At 39.9% G+C, this 24,112-nt stretch overlaps 1 protein-coding gene across 10 annotated transcripts in view; it reads right to left on the bottom strand.

Annotated features, from left to right (window-relative positions):
* The window catches only part of Tfdp2 (transcription factor Dp-2), a 127,049-nt gene that overhangs the window by 8,785 nt on the left and 94,152 nt on the right, over nt 1-24,112 (bottom strand). For 9 of the 10 annotated variants that reach the window (XM_010608186.2, XM_010608184.2, XM_010608192.2 and 6 more), the window contains 4 exons: nt 15,362-15,524; nt 10,535-10,681; nt 7,889-7,957; nt 1,313-1,464 (listed from right to left, as the gene is read on the bottom strand). In XM_010608186.2, coding sequence (XP_010606488.1) covers nt 1,313-1,464; nt 7,889-7,957; nt 10,535-10,681; nt 15,362-15,524 — 531 coding nt within the window. The remainder of the gene's footprint in view (nt 1-1,312; nt 1,465-7,888; nt 7,958-10,534; nt 10,682-15,361; nt 15,525-24,112) is intronic. The other variant, XM_010608185.2, reaches the window with a different exon arrangement.

Raw genomic sequence — 24,112 nt, forward strand, 5'->3', positions numbered from 1 at the left:
TACTGACCACTAGTCTGAGTCCTGTATAAATTTATCTATGGCTTTTGTGAACTGGCAATACTATAATTCTTATTTGTTTTTTGTTTGTTTTTTGAGACAGGGTCTTGCTATGTAGTTTGGGCTGACCTTGAACTCACTATGTAGTCCAGGCTGGCCTTGAACTTGTAGCAATCCACCTGCTTCAGCCTCCAAGCGCTGGGATTAGAGGCGTGAGCCACCATGCCTGGCTGTAATTCTTATTTTTATGGTGGAAGGAACAAGATCTCAGAGAGGCTAAAAACCTTGAAAAATGGATCTGGTTAACTTCATAGCTTCTACGGTCTTTGTTATTTCTTATTATGCCTGTAAGTGTCAAATATTTTTGAAGCCCCTCCTGTTACCGTTTATCCTCTTTCCCCCACAAATTCTTGTGAGACAGAGATAGAAAGGGAGAACAATGCTAGCAGAGAAAAGAAGTTCCAGTCTCCCCGAGGCGGTTCTGGGCACGTCAGCGACACTGATGTCATCAATACAGTGTTCTCTGGCTCTCAGAGGAATCCTAATGTGGGTAATTATTGCTGACCCTTTGTAATAAAGCTAACATTTCTAAAGTGCTTGCCTTGAGTCAGACCCTTTATAGGAATGACTTCACTCACTCCTCGTAATAGCTGGGAAGACACAGAAGTGCTAGTGTCATGTCTATTTGTTGCTAAGAAAACAGCTGTGGAGCAGGTAGGTGGGGAACCACACCCTCAGTGGGGTCCCATCTCATTCTGTAGTCTTCCTGTCTCACTGTACCGGGAACAGCCTGCAGACCACTGGTTTTCATGAATGGTCAAATAAATGAAAGAGGAATTCTCTATTTTTTTCTTGCTATGATGTCAGCATCCATTTTAATTAAAATGTAAAAAAAAAATGTTTTAAGCAAAAAAAAGTAAAACGCCCATCATCTTAATGTCATTTCATTGCCTAGGAAAAGCACACATAATTGTGATATAGTAAAACAAAGACATGACTGTTTAATGCCACTGCTGACCTAGTACTGAACTATGATAGCGATCACCAATGAGCCCATCTCGTCCTAAACCCTCAGGGACGATCCAGCACACGTGGGGCACCCCACAGCTTGGGCCGTGACACGCACATCACAGGCAGCAGCAGAGTGAACGACGGGGTCACTCTGGCCAAAGGCAAGCACCCGGGCTGACACGGAGCTTGCTGTGCCCCATGGAAGCCAGCCCTGGAGGGCGACCATCTTTCTCCTGCAGATGATGCTGTTAACGGAAGGCAGAAGGCCAAAGGCCAGCCGGCACTGGTCCCAGACGCTACTCACTTGTCACTGGAGATGCTGCAATCTATCACTGTCTTTCTGCTCGTATTGATGATTATAAACGGCAGCTGGATGGTGGAGTTCAGCGCTGGAGGGCCCTGGTTTTGCTGTTCGTTTTGTCGATTTCTCTGTACCAGGTTTTTGAAAGCAATTTGCTGTAATGTTCAATAAAACGACAACGGTCATTCACTGGAGATAAATGAACTGGAATTTAAGTGAATTAATACTTTTAAAAGCAGAGAATTTGAAGGGACAGTCCATTTACACTACTGAATAAAAATTATACATTTAAGAAGAAATATCAGAATGGTACACAGTAATACATTTCAAGGGGAAAAATATACACTCACGATGTCTAACATCATCCTAATGTAAATACTGGAGCCCTTGGTTTTTAATCACCCACAGAAACAGGATCTCACAGATCTGTGAAGCCCAGTGACACAGTGACAACACAACCAAGTGAGCTTATCCAACAGTTTCCTGAGAATTTAGGGTCAAATATACTTATTTTTTGAGACAGGGTATGTAGTTCAGGACGGCCTTGAACTCGCTACATAGCCCAGACAGGTCTCAACCTTGTGGTGACCCTCCTGCCTCAGCTTCCCAAGGGCTGGGATTAAAGGTGTACACCACTATGCCCTGCCACTTACTTTTCCTTTTAATATTTTCTTTTCTTTTCGAGACAAGGTCTTGCTACTGGCTCTAGGCTGGACCCTGGAACTTATGATGCTCCTGCTTTAGTCTCTAGAGGGCTTTGGTTTATAGGTCTATGTCACCACACCCCTGGTCTCAAAGAGACTTTATCTAATAGTTTAAAAATACCTTTTAGATCATCTAGCCTCAGGACATGCAAATGTTTTAAAGCCACAGAATGCTATCCTCAAACAGCTTCACCTGGGAGACTCACTACATAAAACAAGTGGAGGGCTGGGGATTTAGCTCAGTGGTGCCCTTGCCTGCCTTGCAAGAATAAGGTCTCGAGTTTGATACCCAGTACCACACAAACAAACAAATAAAAAATAATAAAATAAAACAGGCGGAGCAGCATTGCTTGGACTACCTGCAGCAGCCCAGAGTCTTTCATTACCACAGTGGTTTCTAAGGCACTGCAAAATTTCTCCATAGCCTCAGGACACATTTGGAACCCAGCCTGAGCCTTCCTCAACCTGACATTTTCCTGAGGAAGCAACTGAGGCACAGTACAGATTAGAAAATGTACAAGGCATGAATTCTTTTTCTTGTTTGCCTGGTGGGGCTCAGTACTATGATCAAACCAGGGGGGGCATGCGCTACCATTGAGCTACAACTGCAACCTGTTTTATTTACTTTTTTTTAAAATTTTGAGATAATGTCTCCCTAAATTGCCCAGGTAGGACTTGAGCTTGATCCTCCGGTCTCAGCCTTCCTCAGTTCTGAGGTTACCAATGGGCACAACCATATCTGACTAAGGCCTGAATCTTTATACTGAGTTTTGCTGTTGTAAGTAATAATCATTACTCAAAAGCCAAAGAAAGTGACCTTTTATAATACTGTCTCTCTCTCTCTTTTTTTTTTGGTACCAGGGATCCAACTTATGACCTTGTGCTTGCAAGGCAGGTGCAGTGCCACTGAGCTAAATCCCTAGCCCCTGGCTCCTTTTGAATAAGGAAAGTGCATTATATAGACCTTATGCAGTTTAATTTTTTTTTTTTTTTGGTACTGGGGATCGAACTCAGATCTTTGTGCTTGCGAAGCAGGCGGTGGAACCACTGAGCTAAATCCCTGGCCCACAGTTTAATTTTTTTCATCTGCTCATGAAACACATAATGGTTTTAAAAATACCTGAGGTTAGAACCATTCATTTTTTTCATTAGCTTGTTATGTTTTCTCAACTAGTAGTGAGATTTCAAGTTATTTTTCAGCTTTTAACATTCTTATACCCAGGTTGTTTACTTCAGGTTCTGGGCCTTAACTAGCTTGGTTAAGAATGCTATTACCTAACTGGGCATGCGGATACACGCCTGTAGTCTCAGCACTCTCGGAGGATAAGGCAGGAGCATCACAATTTCAAGCCCAGTTCTGGGGTGGTGGTGGGGGAGATAATCTTAAAATGGCTAGGAAATATGTCCCTAAAAAGTGAACATTCACTCTTACAATAGGTAAGACAGAATGGACTCCAATTTATTCCAGCCTAATGGTGTAGCCAAAAATACACTATCAATATTAATCACTATCACACACAATGGAGTACTATTCTGCCATAAAAATAAACTTGAGTCACAGGCCGGGGATGTGGCTCAGTGGTGCTGCACCTGCCTGCCAAATGCAAGGTCCTGAGTTCAATTCCCGGTATAAAAAAAAGAGAGTCACTGGTAGGAAAATGGGTGCACCTGGAGACTATAATGTGTAGTGAAATAAATCAGACGCAAAAGATTAAATATTGTACAGTTTTTCTTATATGAGAAACCCAAATTGTAAATAAAGACCAAAATAAAAGAGACAACAGGAAGTAGGTAGACCTTTCTCAAATGGGAAGGGAAAGAGGTGAGGGAAGGAGAGGGAAGGGAGGGAAAGGGACAGAGGAAAACAAATTCAGACGTCAGGTGCACGCACCAACTTCACGTAAGAAATGCAAACATCGTGTCTAATAAGTTTTTAAAAACACTATCATAACCAAACATTACCTAAGTTACATTTATTATTTTCTGTTTCAAAGAATTCAAGTCGGTTTATATTTATTGCTTAATTCATTTACTAATAAGAGGAAGATGTGCTCAAACCTCAGAACTGAGAAAAAGGATGCAATGTTTGAGCCCTTCTGCCTAGTTTCTTTTCCTCTCTACAGTAACACACTTCCTGGGAGCTCTTCCCGTCCTTGCCTAGCCTTGTGGCCCTAGAGCAGTGATAGTGGACCTTTTAGAGATCGAGTGCCCAAACTGCAACCCAAAACCCATTTATTTATCGCAAAGTGCCAACACTGCAATTAAACTTGAATATCTAGGGCTGTGTTTTAGCTCGTGGTTCTGCTGCCTGCCTTGCAAGCACAAGGTCCGGAGTTTGGTCCCGAGTACCCCCGCAAAAAAGCAAGAGTTTTTGGCTGGGGATTTAGCTCAGTGTTTCTGCTGCTAAGCACAGGGTCCTAAGTTCAATCCCTGGTACAAAAAACAAAAAAACTTGAATGTCTGATGCTCAGCTGCCCGGAAACTTGGGTCGTGTGCTAACAGAGGGGTCCACGTGCCTGCTGCGGCACACACACTATACGTCTGCCACCACTGCCCTACAGGGATGGTGGAACGTGGACAGCGACAGGGAAATTACACACCCACGTTAAGGTGCTTGGTGTTGGAGACTGAATGCTGGTTCTTCACACTGAGCTACATCCTCAGTCCTTCTGCATTTGAGGGACAGTCTTGCTAACTTGCCAAGTAGCCCAGACTGGGCGTGAACTTGTGTTCCTCTTGCCTCACCCTCCTGAAGGGCTGGGATTACAGACATGCACCTCCTCTCCTGGCTCCAAGTCCTTATGTATTTGTAATGTGCTGTGTGAGATTGTGGATAATTAATAGCACCAAAGACTGATGAAGAGAGCAGTACAAATAAGTTATTTTGTCTTTTATGATGCTAGTGTTGGAGTTCAGCGCCTCATACGGTAGACACATTCCCCGTGACTGAGCTACACCTCCAACCATATATATAGTATAGATTCTGGGGGGAGTTGAGACAGGGTCTCACTGTGCGGTTCAGGCTGGGGTCAAACACACAGCTATCCTCTGGCCTCAGCCTCTGAAAGGCTGGGATTACAGGCGTGCGCCACTACATCCAGCCTGTTATTTTAATAGCAAAAAGAAAAAATCACCTTCCATTTTCACTGTACTAATTTTCCTCATTTGTTGCCCTTTGATTAATTTCCTTCAGCCATTTCTCTTCCAGACTCATAACATCAATTTCAGAGGCTGTTTTTTTTTTTTTTCTTAATTTTTTTTTTTTTTTTTTTTTTTTTTGGGTACTGCGGATCGAACTCAGGTCCCTGAGCTTACAAGCCAGGCAGTGCAACCACTGAGCTAAACCCCCGGTCCATTTGCTGAATATTTTTAAGTGTTTTCAGTTCTAGAAAAGATTCAAGGTCTGGGAGGATTAAAATAAGGTATGTGGATTATGTATAGATATAATTTATGCACACTATTCCTCTTTTCCCACATTACAAAGGATAAAGGAACAAGGTAGGGGCATACAGGTCATAGCTACCTCTGTCATGTGACATCAGTGGGGAGTGACATTTACGTTAAGAAATTAAAATACCTTAGCCATAGCAAATAATTAGTGTTCCAGAACAACTAGTTTAGTTTACTTCCTAGGACAGCTTCATAAACCGCCCCCACCCCTACACACAGGAGATGGAGGCCAAGGGGACTCTCCCACTGAGGTCCATCCCCAGCCCTTATTATTTTCATTTTGAGAAAGGATCTCCTTAAGTTCAGGCTAGTATCAGACTTGCGGTACTCCTGCTCCAGTCAACTGAGTAGCTGGAACTATTTCTACCACACCCAGCTACAACCTTATAAATGTTATTTGATCAAAGGAAGAAAAATGAAACACTAGGGTGAAGTAAGCTGTACGTCTATCAGAAACTCTTGTTTTCAGTTATACTCTGGATTTCAACTTAGTGTTTGGAGAAAGCCATTTCAACGTATGTTGACAGGTTGTCTCTAAGTTGAAATCTACAAATACAGCATTTGGTTTGAGAGACTGTAGAAGAAATTTAGGACTTAAAAAATATAAAGTACAATGTTTCCTACACAACCAAACAGATACAAAATATTCTTCATTCTTTCCTGGCCACCTGGAGATGTGAAAGTCCTACCTGTATGAGGGCAATCTTGCCCAGACCATTCTTTCTGATACATAAACAGATAATTACAGAAAAAAAAAAAAAAAAAACCAAGGCAAAAAAATCAATCTCCAGAATGCTTCATGAAGGTTTAAACAAGATATCAAGAAAGTCCAAGCACAGGAGACTGTGGGCTGGCTGGGGATACTGCGGGTAACTTTGCAGGGACAAGCACAACACAGAGGCAGCCAGGAAAGAAGAGGACAGCAGAAAAGTTGGAGGAAGAGCTCCTGCAGATTTCCAGACAGCAGCACAGGAATAACAGTCAGCTCTCAATTTTGTTCCTAAAGCTGCAGAATACCCTTCCAAGTACTTAACAAAACCTTACTTGAAAACCCAGTATGAGAAATATATAAAATGCCTGCTCCCTGGTGCTCAGTCTGAAAGCCAGACACAGACTGCAGTAAGAAATAAATCACTGATCAGGAGGGAACACGGTCTCTGGGCTTCTTCTTGTGCTTAGTCTTTGTTTCACCCGCTGCCACCCTACCCTTCCCTACTTCCTCCCTTTTGTCCTTGAAGATCATCCACAGACCTAGAAAACTAAGTGTTTTCTCTTACTCTCTGATTTATAAATAAATATGAAAATTAAAACCCCCAAAGAAAATACAAGCATACAGAAAGTGAAAAACAAGTATCATGATATTTAAGAACATATTCTGACCATGGGACAGAGTAAGTATAGAAGAAATAAAGCTGCTGTGGTATTTGGTAACTTATTGCTACCTTTAGATCTGAAAAGCATATTACATAAAAAAATTACAAAGGGGCTACAGTTATTCAAGTCAAAGTGGATTACATATTTAATGGTAAAGTTTTTCATATAAAGACATCTTCCTGAGAAAGCAAAAGGATAAAGGTTCTCTGGCCCATTGTACAAAGTTTATGTGATTAGACTGAAAATGGCCCAACTACACTTTCTGCTGGAAATAAATTTTTATACCAACTACAGTTAACAAGACAACAACAACACAAGTCTGTCTACCTTGTGGTTTTCCCTTTCGAGATTTTATACAAGAGTTTTTTCCTATAGTACTTTTAAAAAGTAGCCCAAGTTCTATGAAATTATCCCAAAGAATATGAGCACAGGGATCTTTTTAAACTATAAAATTTCTTTCTTTTTCTTTTTCCTCTGTGGTAGTGGTGAGTGAACTCGGGACCTGCACCCTGAGCTACACAGCCTCAGGCCTTTGGAGACAGTTTCTCCCCAGGTGGATGAGGCTGGGCTCCAACTTGTGATCCTGCAGAGCGCTGGGATTACAGGTGTGCACCACCAGGCCCAGCTCGCTTGCGCTTTCCTCCCTCCCTCCCTTCCTTTCTTCCTTCTGTGCTAAGGACCAATGTGCAGTTTTCCTTTCTTAGACAGAAACACAGTTTAAGTTTTGGTATTCTATAAAGCTTATCAAGTCATTTTGTCATTCCCTGATTATAGGTGGGTTTGATTATTTTACTTCCAGCCCCTCAAACTTACCTAGTACCGTGTGACATTCCAATATAGAGATAAAATAGACAGAAGACCGATAGCTTGCATTTGGTATAAGGCTGACATCCAAGGAGAACTGGTGCACAAAAGGCCACACTCAGGGCAGGGGCAGTGGCTACGGCTGGGAGAGGCATCCGATTACAAAACGCACTGACGCCACAAGCAAGTAAGTGGAAAAGAAACATACAGGCAGGAGAGGTAAAAAAGAACACCCCAGAATTTTTACCTGTAGGAGAAGTTCTTGCAGCTGGGCCCGCTTCTGCTTTATCCGTTCTATCCGCCTCTGCTTCTCTATCTTTAAAATATAAGTTATAAAATAAGACAAAGTACCACTCCATTTTCAGGCCTTTATCCTAAGATATCAAGAATTTTACTCAGAGAAACTCAATTCACTCTAACTGCTGATTAAGGCAAATAAATAATCCTTTTTTGGGGGGAGAGGGCTGGGCTAGGAAAGCAAGCAAAACAGAACTGTGGGCACGGTCATCAGCCTTCTGAGTGCTGGGATTACAGGCGTGAACCACCATGCCTGGCAAAGATTTTAGTTTAATAAGCAAAGATGCTAACACAGAGAGATTCCCTGTTGTTTAAAGTACATTTCCTATTTACAGCGAGAAAAGCCTGTGGGAAAGATTTCTTGGATGTAAACTGCTATTTTTCTCACTCTTACTAGGAGCTAGGTAACAGAAATTAGGGTCTGAGTTTCCTTGTAGTTGTGTTTCTCACTATCTTCTTGTATAGGAGGCTGCTGGTTTGGACTGAGCTGCTCTTGATCCAACACTAAAGTTTTGTGCCACCAAGTCAAAACTGAGTTGTTTCTCTCATCTCCCCAGAAATCAAGAGATGTAACATCTAAATCCCCAACAGGCCATGTTTGAGTCCTCCTGTGTTTTAACCTTTACAAGGAGAGTAACAGAAATGGCAATTCACTTTTTGTTCTGTTTCTGCTTATAAAAAGCCTATCTCCTCTGCCCAGAACATTCTTAAATAAAGTGTGGCCGTATTCTAAAATCACGAATGAAAGCCAGTCTTTAAAGCTGCACTCTCACCTTCTGATTATTTCCTCTTTGCTCCCTATCTACTCAGGTCTGTACTAGAATTCCCACTCTGCCCCTCTAACAAGCATCATCAGACCTTAGCCTTAAATTACTCAGAGTTCACTGCACATCTATGGGGCCTTCTGCTTTAGAAAGAGGCTGCCGGAGTTTCCCCCAGCATCTGTGGCTGAAGCGCCTTCCTGCCCATGTGCCCGCATCCAATTAGATAAGGCTGCGTTAGGATTCTATCCCTAGCGCACCTCCAAACCTCCTGCTACACCTAACACAGACCATATCCAGAATCCCTTCTCTGCCCCATTTCCTTCTCTGTGTACCTGTTAACTCAACTTTCAACTCACTGGTGCAGGGATCCTTTAAAGTGCGTCCTATCAATCTTCCCCCTCGTAACTAACTCATCATTAGCTTCCCCAGTTCACAGGACCCGGTCTGCACTGTCTAGAAACTGACCCCCATGCTCCACGCCTGTGCTGGCCGCACTCAGCCAGGCGTACGCTTTCTCAGGTTTGTCTTGACCCAGGCAGTGCTTCTGTCTGGAAGGTCTTCCCTCACTCAGCCACGTGGTGAACTCCTGCTCCTCCCTCAGGACTCATCTCCAGCTTGACTTCCCTGGTAGATACTCTCCTTATCCCTCTCTTTCCAAAGAATCTGCACACACTTCTTTCACAGGAACAATCACAATTTTCTCTCTTTTCCAGTGCTGGAGATGAACCCAGGGCCTCATACACGCTAAGTGAGCACTTGACCACTGAGCTACCTCCCCAGTCCAGAGTAATCACGCATTTTTGGTAATAACACTCTTAAACTTTTCCTTTCCTCAATTAGAATGACGTCTTACTTTCAGGGTCAACTTTTGTCTTGTTTAATCTTTGGTTGAGCACACTGTAGATGTTACACATTTTTGCTTAGTGAGTCTCTTGTACCAGTTTAATATTACTGATAACATAGTTAAAGTGATGCTCAAATAAATTCTATTCTCTTAGGCAGAAAACAATGAGAATGGGAAGACATTTCCATGCTAGCATATAACATTAATTCTCTAACCTCTGATGAATGAATGGCATTCACAATATAATACCAAATAATCTTTTATTTGCTGGGAGGAAGAAAGGACTAAGGAAAACATAAAAAACCGTAATTTTCCAAAAGCTATCATTAACCTTGGTTTACTCCACTTGCAGCCATGAAAGTAAAATTAGGTAGTACCGATTTAGCAACAGGATGTCAGGGAACGTGCTCATTTAGAGAGGATTTTCAATGTTTAAAGTTAACAGAATTTAAAATGTTTCACACATCACTCCAAAACTCATGCAAGCTGAACGTTCCATCCATCCTGATAAAGACACAACTGAAATGTCATTCTGTTGGTACTGATTCTACACTCAAAGGTAAAGTTTAGCTTTTATAGCTACATACAGAATATTGCATAACCAATATAGGAAATAGTTTGATTCACGTAGCTTTACTTTGCATCAAAACATTTTCTAGAATACTATTTTTATTACGTAATTCACCAAAAATGTATTAGAACAGTGCTCAGAATTAAACTGGAGTAAAATGAGATTGATTCTTCTCTAAGAAAAAGCTAAAACATCAAATTTAGTTATCACATCATTTACACGATAAACTGCATGCTACACCTCTGTAGCTTCCCCCAAATCTGAAATCTACAGTCTTAAAAGAAAATGCCAGCATGGATGAATAAACAATTGGGAGTATCTTAGTACTGTATGATTTCTAGTATCTGTCTTTCTTTTTTTAGGTTTTGGCCTAAAATAATGCAAGCTACTATGCATAAACTGATAGTCTTCACTTACCTCCAGGTTCTGACATTCCTGAGCGGAATTGGTAGGCAGACCAATCCATTTGATTTCTTTTTTCTCCTTTGAAATTATGTTCATTGCCATTAGCACGTTTAAAGCATCATAAACTCTTCTTCTAATGTTCTTCTGATCATAAGCCTGCTAAAAAATATTTTTATTGAGTGATAAATGTTAAGGGTTAAGAAAGTCATTAATTAAATCAATAATGTTAAAAAATTAATAATGCTATATTTTCAAAGTATTGAAAGAATTCTTTGCTCAATAAAAGATCTTTCAAAATTAAAGATGAAACAAAGATACTTCCAAGCAGTATTCTTTTAAGAATTAGTATTAAGATAACCAATGTGACTACTGTGCCAGAGGAGAAAGTTGGAAGATGTGAATAAATACAAGCGTGCTAATTTCTTTTCTTCTCCACAACAAACAGATAACTACAGGGGATAAGAAACAACATATAAAGTGTGATACCTAAAGCTATAAAGAGAACCAACTGAAGAACGACAGTCTGTAAGCCTTCCAAATTATTACAAAATAACAGCAGTGAATAAACAGGAGAAAAAGCCTGTTTACAACATAGGGGTATTGGCAAAGGAGGGTAAATATCATGTGAGATGTTGAAAAATGCTAAGAAGAAACGCCTCATTGTAGTAACAGTAAGTGAGGCGAGGAAGGGACAGAGGAGCCACACAGATATTTAGCAAAGAGCGTTCTGGGCAAAGGAACCAGCAAGTGTGTGACAGCCTGACCAGGGACACTGTCTGACTCGGGCACCACAGCTTGTGGCAAGCAACTGGGAAGTGGGCAAGAGCTGTGGCTTCCACTCAGGATCTGAATGCTGCACACTTTTCATGTCCTCACAGAATATTAAAAGAAATAAAATACAACAGAGAAAAACCATCATAGGATGGCTCATAAGGAAGCCTTAATGCAATATAAAACAGAAAGTCACCTGAAACTCGCAGTAACCCTCCTGCCTCAGCCTTCCAAGTACTGGGATTACAGGCATGCCCAGCACTCCTGGTGGGAATGCTTTCTAATATAGTTCTTAGGGCAAAGGGGAAATTAAAACTAAAGTTACAGAATATCTAAAATAATAAATCACAATCAATAGCACAGGGAGAAATCAGTGATAAAGAGGCAAAGTCATGGCCATAAAGACTTTCATTACTAAACAAAAATAATAAAAGTGCATAAAGTGAGCTAGGTGTGATGTCACATGCCTATGATTTCAGCATTGGGGAGGCTGAGGCAGGAGCATCACTGCAAATTCAAGCCAGCCTGAAATACACAGTAAGACACTGTCTCAAAAAAAACCAAACAGAGGGCTGGGGATTTGGCTCAGTGGTTCCACTGCCTGCCTCGAAAGCGCAAGGGCCTGAGTTCAATCCCTGGTACCAAAAAAACCAAAAAGTACGTGTGTGTGTGTGTGTGTGTGTGTGTGTGTGTGTGTGTGTGTGTGATAGTCTACAAGGGTGAAAAATGATGAGTAGTTAGGGCCAGGAAAGAGAAGAGAATATTAAATAAAAACAAAGAACTTAATGGCAAAGTACAAGGTTAGAACACACAAAACCAAGAGATAGTTCTTTACAAAAAATATTTCCAAATAATTTTGTAAACATGGATGAAGTAGAATACTTTCTAAGAAAACATAAAATACTAAACTGACTTTAAGGGATACATAAATTCTAAAAGCATTAATTATCAAAGATAATGGAGAACGCTACCCAATATATACCCCCTCACTAAAGCACCAGCACTAGCTGGTTTCACAGCCAATTTCTGTACAATTTAAGGGAACTGAAATCAATCTTAAATGCCATTAAAATTCTAATGGAGTAAAGACAAAGAATACTTTTAAATTCATTGTATAAAGTCAACATACCACTATTCAAAAACTGCAGAAAAAGTTTAAATTATGAATATCACTATAAAATTTCTAAAATCTCAGGAAATGACCCACAATTTGATTAAATTAAACATCCATTTCTTTTCTTTTTCTTTTTCTGTGGTACTGGGGATCGAACTCAGGACTTTGCGCTTGCAAGGTAGATGGTGGAACCACTGCGCCAAACCCTGGGCCCTTAAACATCCATTTCTTTCTTTTTTTTAAGACAGGGTCTTACTATGTAGTTGAGACTGACCTGGAACTCACTATGTAGACCAGGCTGGTCTCAAATTCACAGCGATCCTCCTGCCTCAGCCTCCCGAGTGCTGGGATTACAGGCATGTGCCACATCCGTTTCTGATCTTTACTTTTGCAGCACCAGGGACTGAATTCAGGACCTTACACTTGTGAAGGAGAAGCAGCGCCACTGAGCTAAATTCCCTGCTCTCTGATCTTTTCAGAAGTAATTAAAAAAAAAAAAATTCACATTTTAAAAATCAGGCAAACTATAGTTGCTATAATTTCCAAACCAAACTTTTATCATCTTTAAGATTGAAATATTGTAAATATTTCCATTCAAGGTTAGAATTAAATACCTAGCTGAGGGCATAGTTCAGTGGTACAAATCCAGGGATAAAGGAGATCAGAAGTATCTAGGGATGGAGGAACAGATTCCAAAGGGCATGAAGAAACAAACTGGCATGGAAACTCTCTGTATCTTGGTAACTATTAAAATTAATACAATTTTATAGTTGGATACATCTGATTATAAACTATTCATAAATAAGGAAAAAATTTAATCGTACACTTACAACATATATATTTCCTCTAAAATTTTACCTCAAATAAAAAAAATGAGGATGATTTCCACATGCTAAAAAAGAACAATTTCGGCCAGGAATGGTGGCACACACCTATACTTCCAGCTACTCCAGGGGCCGAGACAGGAGGATTACAAATTCAAGCCCAGCCTGGACAATTTAGCAAGACCTTGTCTCAAAAATAAAAAAAGGGGGGGAAAAAAGTTTAAAAAAAACCCGCCACGCATGGCAGTGCATGCCTGCAATCCCAGCACTCGGGAGGCTGAGGCAGCAGGATCACTATGAGTTTGAGACCAGCCTGGGCTACATAGTGAGTTCCAGGTCAATCTCAACCACATAGTGAGACCCAGAAAAAAAAAAAAACAAAACAGGTGGGCGGGGAGGGATTTAGCTCAGCAGTTCGGTGGCCTGCCTTGCAAGAGCAAGGACCCGAGTTCAATCCCCGGTACCAAAAAAAATAAAAAAATAAATAAAAAAGGGTTTAGGACCAGGGACGTAGCTCAGTGGTGCTGAGCCTGCCTGACAAGCGCAAAGTCCTGAGTTCAATTCCCAGTACTGGGGGAAAAAAAAGAAAGAAAAAAGGGTTGAGCAGGTAGCTCAGTGGAAGACCACTCTCCTAGCATTTATGAGGCCTTGGGTCCATTCCCCACTATAGTAAAATAAAAAATAAATTGGGAGCTATGTTAAGAAATTAAAATTAAGGGCCAGGGACTTAGCTCAGTGGCACTGCACCTGCGTCACAAGCTCAAGGTCCTGAGTTTGATCTCTGGCACTACAAAAAAAAAATTAAAAAATAAAATTAAGAATGCAGCATGTGCCAGGCATAGTAGCGCATACTTATAATCTTAGCACTCAGGAGGCTGAGGCAGGACTGGTGTGAGTTCAAAGCCAGACTGGGCAACATAGTGAGTTCTAGGCCAGCCTGAACTACACAGTGAGACCCTGTCTCAAAAGACAAAAAAAAAGAGAAAACAATGAAGGATGCAAAGCACAATCACTTTGTGGTAAAATAAAAAAATAAATTTTATTGTGCATATGCATAAAGAATTTCTAGAATGATCTTCAAGAATCCAGGAAATGAATATTACCTGTGGGAGGTAGACGGGTAACTGGGATGAGAGATATTTTACAATTATGTATTTTGAGGATAGTTTTTTTTCTTTTTGGGTATCAGGGATGGAACTTGGGACCTTGCACTTGCAAGGCAGGCTCTGGAACCACTGAGCTAAATCCCTGGCCCAAATTATGTATTTTATCTTTTCTTCCCCCCCTCTGGTATCAGTGATTAAACTCAGGACCTTGCGCTTGTGAGGCAGGCACAGTGCCACTAAACTAAATCTGCAGCCCAACTGCATTTTACCTTAATAACCAGATTTTAATAGACATGATGATGTATGATTTTTCCAACTAAAAATAAAATAAGACTTTCTTGTTAAGACAATGAATAAAAGGTAAGGTTCAAAAAGTATATGAAGTTGGGCTGGAGATTTAGCTCAGTGGTTCCGGCGCAGGCTCAAGGACCAGAGTTCGATCCCTGGTACCAGGAAAAAAAATATATTAAGTCACTGGGTCATTGGTAAGTTATTGAGTATATTTTTTTATTTTTATTTTTTAAAATTATTTTGGTACCGGGGATTGAACTCAGGCCTTGTGCTTACAAGGCAGGCGGCAGAACCACTGAGCTAAATAAATCCCTGGCCCTCCAGAGATGTTTTTAAAAGATGCTCCTTAAGTAACCCTCCCAATTTTTTTGAGACAAGGCTTTGATATGTATGTAGTTCAGGCTGGCCTTCACCTCATTAAGTAGCCCAGACTGGCCTCGAACTTGCATTGACTCTCCTGCTTCAGTCTCCCAAGTGCTGGGATTACTGGTGTGTACCACCACGCCTGGCTCCAAAATTATTTTTTAAAGGTACCTTGGTTTTTATAAGTAATAAAATAATTTTTGCCAAACAAAACAAAAAAGCAACAAAAAATACTGAACATATAATTTTATAAAATCAAGTAAAAGAACCCTAGCTTATCTGATTCCTAAAATCTATGCCACAGACAAGCCCAAGGGATGAACAACAGCATCAATAATCACGATCTATGTCAAGTTCATGATCTACCTACCGAATCAGACGCCAAATGATTATTTGAATTGGTGAACTCTGATACCAGTTCATCAGCTACTTCATTATATGATGTTGTTCCTTTCCTCTGAACCTTTTCACACACTTTCATTGAAAAATGTCTCAAGCCTTTTCCATTTTTATCTCCTTTTTTGCTTCGTTTACTAGAAGAGAAAAAATGTTTCTAATGAAAAACAGTATATTCTATATATCAGAGACTTCCTTTACAAAGCTGTAAGGAAAAATGTAACTAAGTGGTAAAAATTTAAACTAAACAGAAAAGAGAAAATGTTTTCAAATTTAATTTTTGTTTTAAGAGGCTATAAAGTATCAAGTGCTTTCTATGTACATCATTCATTTATTCAGCTGATTTTTACTGATGCGTTACTGTTATATGCCAGACAATATTACATATACTGAAAATAAATCAGCAAAGAAGTGGCAAAAGCCCTGACCTTCCATGGTTCGCATAGTACTCAACATTTTTTGTCTTTTTACTTAATACTTACCTTCTGGTTTACTATGTGCATTACGTTTACTACAGTTTTTCCCTGAAATCAAAGTATCAATATTCTCACATTTATGTATCTTTTTATTTTTTGGTGTGTTAGGGACTGAACCCCACTCCCAATTCTTAACAGTTTTTTGCAGCGAGTTAATGGGGATTAAACTCAAGGCCTTCACCTTGAGCTGTATCCTCTTCAGCCCACTTTTTATTTTGAGATACAGTCTTTCTACATCTCTAAAACATGCAAGCTTCGTTTCAACCTGCAACCCTCCTGCTTAGCCTCAGAGAGCTGGGGTTACAGGTGTGCAATATCCAGCCTAACAAATTTTTACAGAAGTGGAGGTACTTCTTTATATTTATTTATTTGCGATACTGGGGATTGAACTCAGGGCCCTGCACTTATTTTTGGTACCAGGGATCGAACTTGGGACCTTGCAGGTGGCAGCACCACTGAGCTAAATCCCTGGCCCTGGCCTAACAAACTTTTAAGTGAAGATCATTGGTATTACCATCGGACATATATCGTTAATTAAGTGTGGTTAATGACAAAGCCTAAACTTTGATAACTTAATCATTAAAATCTGGGAGGTTTCAGTTTAGTTACGCTAGTGTATAAACATTAATTATATGCTAAGAACTGTGTTAGGCACCAGAAGTACAAAGGCTCAGGTAAAATCCTTTCCCTCGGTGTGAGTCTTGGAAGATTAAGAGATAGGCAGACACATTATAACAGATAATTCCTGTATAATAAAGTGCCCTGTCAGAGTTACTCACAATGTCCTACGGAAAGTACAAAGAGGGACATCTAGGCTAATCCACGGGAAGATGATGTGTTGAAAGTCACGAACAAAGAGTAAAAACTAAAGGAAGTAAGGTGAATTGGCTACTGGGCAAGAGAATCAACACAAAGACAAATAAAACAGGTCAAGTATGTAAAAGGCTTACAGACAGAACAGGTGTACCCAAATACAAAGGCAAGGAAAGGAGAAGGAAGAAAGAGGACAGGCTCCTAAATGCAGTACAAAGGAAACGAGTTCATCTTAGGGTACTGTATTAGTAAGGATGTACTTACTGACAAATTATTTACATGTTCTACTGTGCTGTTTAAGAAAAAAGACACTGAGCATGCGCTTATCAAAAGAATGAGATGAGGAAGGGACACTTACTTTCCTTTCCCTGCATTGCTCCAAGTGACATCTCTTGTAGCCTTTGTGGAATAGGTTTCTTACCACATAAATTACTACTTAACTGTGCTAAAACCACGAAGTGATTTAAATGTGTGTGGGGGTGGAGGTACCACATAGTAAGATTCTCAGCAAGGCAGAAATTCTTGCAAGAGATTAATTTACAGAGGGAAAAAACAATGACAGAAACAAGCTGAGAGGTTATTCCAATAGCCTAGACAAGAAATGATGAGTCCTAAAAGTGGGACTGTGGTAGGGTAGAAGAGATGGGGGTACAAAAAGATCTGATTTGTAACTTTCATATGAATTATACGCTAAAATATATACCTTTAATTCAATATATCTAAAATACTGTATTTACAGAATTAGCGCCTGGTAGTTACTCATGGCTTTATTCTGAATCACGTGTTCAAGTTATAAGTACTACTACTGCTAACTACCACTAGTGAGATTACTGAAAACATTAGTTTCTTTTTTGTTTTTGTTTGGCTGCTGAGAATTAAACCCAGAACCTTAGGCATGCTAGGCAAGAGCTCTTTCTGACTGTGAGCTACATCCCTAGTCACAGTTTTTTTTGACACAAGGACTCCCTATGTAGTCCGGCTGGCCTCAAATTTGAGGCAATCCTCATACATTAGGCTCCTGAGTGCTGGAATTACAGGCATGAGCCACCATCCCTGGGGACCACAGTTTCTTTTTTGTATGATCTCACCATTCTTTTTAAGTAGTTGTACTTTATCTGCCAAAAGGACATATCCTCTTGGAGGACACATCCATTTATAACTACTCTTCCCGTGTAAGACCTCACTGAGGTCTTACATTTACAGGTAAGTACATATAGTACTTAATACTCTTTATCAGTTGTTATGCTATTGCCTTTCTAGTCATTTTTAAAGTTTATTCTCTACTGAGTTCTTCAGGCAGGACTTCAGATGTGATGGTTAATACTGACTGTCAACTCGATTAGATGGAAAAATGCCTAAGAAATAAGTAAAGCACAGTTTTGAGTGTGTCTGGTGTTTCCAGAAATGATTGGGTCAGAGGGGTCCAACTTCACCAGTGGAATCATCCAATGACGAGACCCTAATCTGACGGCATTACAGAAGAGTGAGAAAACAGACGGTGGGGCTCAGTGGAAAGAAGCTGATCACAGGGATGTGATTTGGGGGATTACTGCTGGTCTCTGGTCCCTATTTCCTGTTGCTGTTTCCTGGTTGCTGGGGGTGAGGAGCTTTCTTCTGCTATGTCCTTCAGCCATGTCTCTCTGCCTTGGAGCCAGCAGCTCAGGGCCTGAAAACTTTGCTTTAATTTGTGTGCATCGGGTACTGTACTTTGTCCCAGCAACGGAAAGATGACTAATACTGCTAGGCATGGTGCCACACACCTATAATCCCGGCACTTGGGAGGCTGAGGAAAGAGGAGCAGTGTGAGTTCGAGACTGCCTGGGCTACACAGTGAGTTCAAGGCCAGCCTAAGCTACTTAGGAGACCCTGTTGCAAAAATAAACAAAATAAAAAGTAAAAGGACATCTGGGAAGATGGCAGAGCGACGAACAGTGGAAAAACAGCCTCTCTGAGATAGTGTCCAGATGCTAGAATATAGTAGCATGAGGAGAGAAGGGCAGAAGTGGACCCCGAGGACCCAACAACGATCTGAAGGGAGAACGAAAGCCTGTGGGGAGAGCAGAGACTTTAATGAAGAAGAAAGTGGTAGCAAGTGGTGCTTTCTCTCCGAGCCCCGACTCACCACATGGGAGGGGCGGTTCCAACCTGCAAGACCCATGGTGAATAATGATGACCTCAAACGTCTCCACAGAAAAACCTATGAGTGAAATGTAGCAGTGGACACAGCGGACTACAAGGGTTGGTGAGCTACTCGGCTGCAGACACTCTCAGGAGAGGGCGAATGGCCAGTAGCCATCTCGGCGAGGGGCCGACTGAGCTGGGAACTCAGAGCATCAGTGGGCTGGCTCCATCCACCAGCCAGCTCAGTGTCAGAGCCGGGTGGGACTGAGTGCAAGTTGGCAAGAAGTCAAGGAGCCAAGTTCAAGCCAGCAGGAGGAACATGGAATGTGGCCGGTTGAACAAATAGGGTTCCAGCCTCGCAGCTAAAAAACAACCTGAACTTAAATGGACCTAAAGGTATAGGTTTGCTGGGAGTATCCACTGCCTACTGTAAAACTATGGCTGGCTTCCTCGGACAGCATAGACATGCCCTGAAGTGGACATTTTTTCCCCTTTTGTTTAGTTTTCTTTTTCTCCTGTTTGTTCTTGTTTTTGAGTGTGAATACTGTTTCTAGTTTTTGTTGTTCTGTTCTTGTTTTTATTTCTTCCTTTTCCCTTTTACCAGTTTCCCAAAGTTCATGTAATATTCCTTTATCCTTTTTCCTCCAGCCTTGCTTCTGATCTCTTCCTCTTCTTCCATTTCTCTATTTTTTCCTGCTAATTCCTTTAAAATTTTCTCCCCAGAGAGTAAAACCGCCATACTGAGGGCATATTTACTGTATACAATTTTCTGGTTCATTTTAGACTATTATATAACCCCAAATATAGTTCATATGGTTAAAGGTGGCGAGTTAATAACTACCCGACTGTCATTTTCTAGGCTGTGTTTGATGCTACCGTAACTGGGAATTGTACTACTTTAGCCAAGGTGACATAATTGTTCTAATCAGTTGTATGGTATGCCAAGACTGAGTTTGCCTAAGGGTCATAAACAATACTACAGGCCAGTGCAAAAGAACCAGGGGCTAGCAAGTAAGCAGCAACTTTTCATGTCCTAGGATCTTACAACAGACTAAAAACCCAAAAGACAGCTACACCTGAAGACATCTCTGAGAAGTAGACATTTCCTATCTGTATACTGGCAATAAGCTACCTGCCATAAGCAATTTATAAGCACCAACCTAGGAATTAAACTGAAAAGAATGAAAGAGAGAGAATGCAAGCAAATGAGAAGACACTTGATTGAGCAAGATAAACCTCAAACTTCCAGCTCACCAAAGGCAAACCTAGGGGGCAGTGAGATGGAACAATTTGAAAGTTACTCATCTATAATCTCTGAAGTGGTAGCAATGGAAGTAACAAAGCAGATGAAGGAGGCTGTAGAAAAAAATCAAATGAGAATTTCTCACATAACTACAGAAGTGGTGGTCATAATGAAAGACATGGTTGGTAACTCTAGAGCAGATGCATATTAAAAAAAAAATTGAGGAGCTTAGGAAAATGATGGAAACCATGAATGCCCAACATAAGAAAGAAATGGAATCTATGAATGAGATTCAAACAGATATCCAGGAAATTAAAAATGCCGTTGAAAGCAGAATGAGCCAAAGTGAGGACAAAATGTCAGATACAGAAGACAGGATTGTGGCTAGTGATCATGAAAAGAAAGATTTCTTAAAAAATAGCAAGAGACTTGGGCCAGGGATTTAGCTTAGTGGTTCCACCACCTGCCTTACAAGCATAAGGACCTGCGTTTGCCCTGTACCAAAAAAAAAAAAAAAAAAAAAGCAAGAGACCATGAAATATCAATCTGATAGATGATGCAAAGAATAACAAGATTTATTTGGCAAAGAAAAAGCAGGACATAACACAAAATGTTGGAGAATGCATTATGCAAAGGTATAAGATCCTAATGATGAATGTACTTATAAACTTAATGGATTAAAAAAAAGTAATGGGAGAAAACTTCTCAAAGAAGGAAAAAACCAGGACATGCAGATAAGTCAGACGTATAAAACTTCATTTAGCCATGATCAAAACCAATGTACAACAAGGCATATCATAGTGACGATTACAGAAATTCAACACAGGAACAGAATATTAAAAGTTGTTAGGAGAAAAGAAACAAATCATCTACAAAGGAAAGTCCATCAAAATCTTCTCTACACAGACCCTCCATGTAAGGAGAACTCGGGGAGAAGCATTTCAAGCCCTGAAAGAAAAGAATCTTCAGTCCAGATGGATGTACGACAAAACTATCTCTCAAAAGTGATGGAAAAATAAGATACTTCCATGACAAAGAACACCTGAATTCATGACCACCAAATCAGCACTCCAAAATGTTCTGAAGGACATTCTAAAAAGATAATCAGGACTGCAACCCCAGGAACCCCAACAGAATGAATCAACCAGGCAATGCAAGTAATTAGGCAGAGGAGAAACTAAAAAGGGAACCAACAACAGGAAAATAACATGACAAGGATAAGCATATCAGTTATAACGATCAATGTAAATGATCTCAATTCACCAATCAAAAGAAACAGACTGGCACCATGTATTAAGAAGCAATATCCAACAATATGCACATATAAGAAACACATTTAATTAAAAAGTAATTGAGATTGAAAGTCAAAGGATTGAAAACAATACTCCATGCGACACAAACCTGGGGTAGCTGTTCTATTTGCAGACAAAGTGGATTTCAAGCCAAGACTTATTAAGAGAGACAAAGACAGTTACTATATCCTTGTAAAGTGAACAATCCCAAGAAAGAGATAAAAATCATAAATATATGCACCAAATACCAGCACACACAACTATATAAAACAAATATTAACAGACATTAAAAAATCAAATAAGCACTAATACAATTTTAATGGGGGAACTTAATATCCTATTATCACAGACAAACCTAGACAAAAAAATCAACAAAGAAATATCAGAACTGAACCAAACTTCTGAACAAAGGGACTTAGTAGATGTCTAGAATGTTCCACTCCAAGACATGAGAATACACATTCTTCTGAGCTGCAAATGGGACACCCTCCAAAATAAGACCACACACTAGCTCATAGACCATGTTTAAGTAAAGGCAAAGGAACAGAAATTATCCCATGTTTCCTGTCAGACCATATGCAATGAAATTAGAAATCACTGACAAAAGAAACTCCACAAACTCCATACACACATGGAAATTAAATAACACCTTCCTGAACAACCAATGGGTCAAAGATGAAACTAAGTTAGTTTCTACAATTAAATGATAATGCCAATATAACATACCAGAATTTACAGGACATAGTTAAAGCAATCCTACATAGGAAATTTATAGCAGTGAATTCCCATAACAGAAAAACTGAGCTCAAATAAACAACTTCATGTTGAACATCAAACTTCTAGAGAAAGAAGAACAAGTCAAGCCCAATGCTGATATGAGGGAGGGGATTATAAAGATCAGAGCAGAAATTTATGCAATTAAGACTATAACAACAAAGACTCAATGAATCAAAGAGGTGGTTCTTTGAAAGACTAAATAAGATTGATAAAACCTTAGCCAACCTTACCAAAAAAGGGAAAGACTGAAATCCATGCAATTAGGAATGAGAAGGGTGAAATCAGGCTGGGGATTTAGCTCAGTGGTTCCGGTACTTATCTCACAAGTGCAAGGGCCTGAGTTTGATCCCCAGTGCCAAAAAACAAAACAAAACAAAAAAAAGAAAAAGAAAATAAAAGGGTGAAATCACGACAGATCTTGTAGAAATCCAGAAGATCATCAATACCTACTTTGAGAACCTGTACTCTATTTTTAAATTTATTTTTAATTTTTTGAGACTGGATCTCACCATATACCCCAGGCTGGCCTTGAACTTGAGGTCATCCTCCTGTCTCAGCCTCCCGAGTGCTGGGATTACAAGCATGAGTCACCAGGCCCAGCTGAGAACCTGTATTCTAATAAGATGGAAACACAGAAGAAATGGACAGATTCCTGGATACATATGAATTACCAAAACTGAATCAAGAAGATATAAAAATTCTAAGTAAACCAATATTAGCCAGTGAAATTGAAGATGTAATTAAAAACCTGTCAACACAGAAAAGCCCAGGCCTTGATGTACTCCTGCTGAAGTCTACAAGAAATTTAGATAAGACATAATGCCACTACTTTTCAAACTCTTCAATGAAACTGAAAGGGGCGTAATAGTCCTACACTCATTTCTGGAAACAAGCATTACCCTGATTCAAAAACCAAAGAAGGATCCAACCAAAAAAAGACAACTACAGACCAATCTCCCTAATGAACACGTACAAAAATATCTTCAATAAGATACTGGCAAACAGAATGCAGCAAAAACAAAGGTTGCACATCATGACAAAGTTAGATTCATCCCAGGGATGCAGGGATGGTTCAACACATGAATCAATAAATGTAATACACGATATTAACAGAGCCAAGGACAAAAATCATATGATGATCTCAATAGATGCAGAAAAAGTGCTTGACAAGGTCTAATACCCATTCCTGGTAAAAACCCTACAGAAAATTAGAATAGATGGTCTTTATCTCAATCTGATCAGCCATCTACGACAAATCAGCAGCCAACATTATAATAAATGAACAAAAACTGAAAGCTTTCACTCTAAAATCAGGAACCAGACAAGGACCCACTGTCACCACTCTTATTCAATATAGTTCTGGAAACATTAGCCAGATCAATTAAAGAAAAATAAATAAAAGGAGTAATAGGAAAGGGAGAAGATAATTATCAATATTTGTGAATGACATGACACTGTATATAGAAGACCTTAAAAACGCCACTGAAAGACTTCTAGATTTAATAACCAAATTCAGTAGCATAACTGGATACAAAAGTCAACACTCAAAAATCAAAAGCATTTTTATAAACAAGAAACTCACTGAAAGAGAAATGAGGGAAACAACTCCTTTCACAACGGCATCCAAAACAAAAACAAAAACAAAATGAAATACCAAGGAATCGATCTAATGAAGGAAGTAAAAGACCTTACATGGAAAACTACAGTATTGTGAAAAAGGAGATTGAAGAGGATTATCAGAAAATGGAGGGCCAGGGATTTAGTTCAGTGGCACAGCACCTGCCTGGCAAGCATGAGGTCTTGAGTTTAATCCCAGTACCAAAAAGAAAGACAGAAAGACTAAACAACTCCTTTCACAACGGCATCCAAAACAAAAACAAAAACAAAATGAAATACCAAGGAATCGATCTAATGAAGGAAGTAAAAGACCTTACATGGAAAACTACAGTATTGTGAAAAAGGAGATTGAAGAGGATTATCAGAAAATGGAGGGCCAGGGATTT

The sequence above is a fragment of the Fukomys damarensis genome, unplaced genomic scaffold (assembly GCF_012274545.1).
Source record: "Fukomys damarensis isolate Sample0158 unplaced genomic scaffold, DMR_v1.0_HiC HiC_scaffold_37, whole genome shotgun sequence".
Lineage (NCBI taxonomy): Eukaryota > Metazoa > Chordata > Mammalia > Rodentia > Bathyergidae > Fukomys > Fukomys damarensis.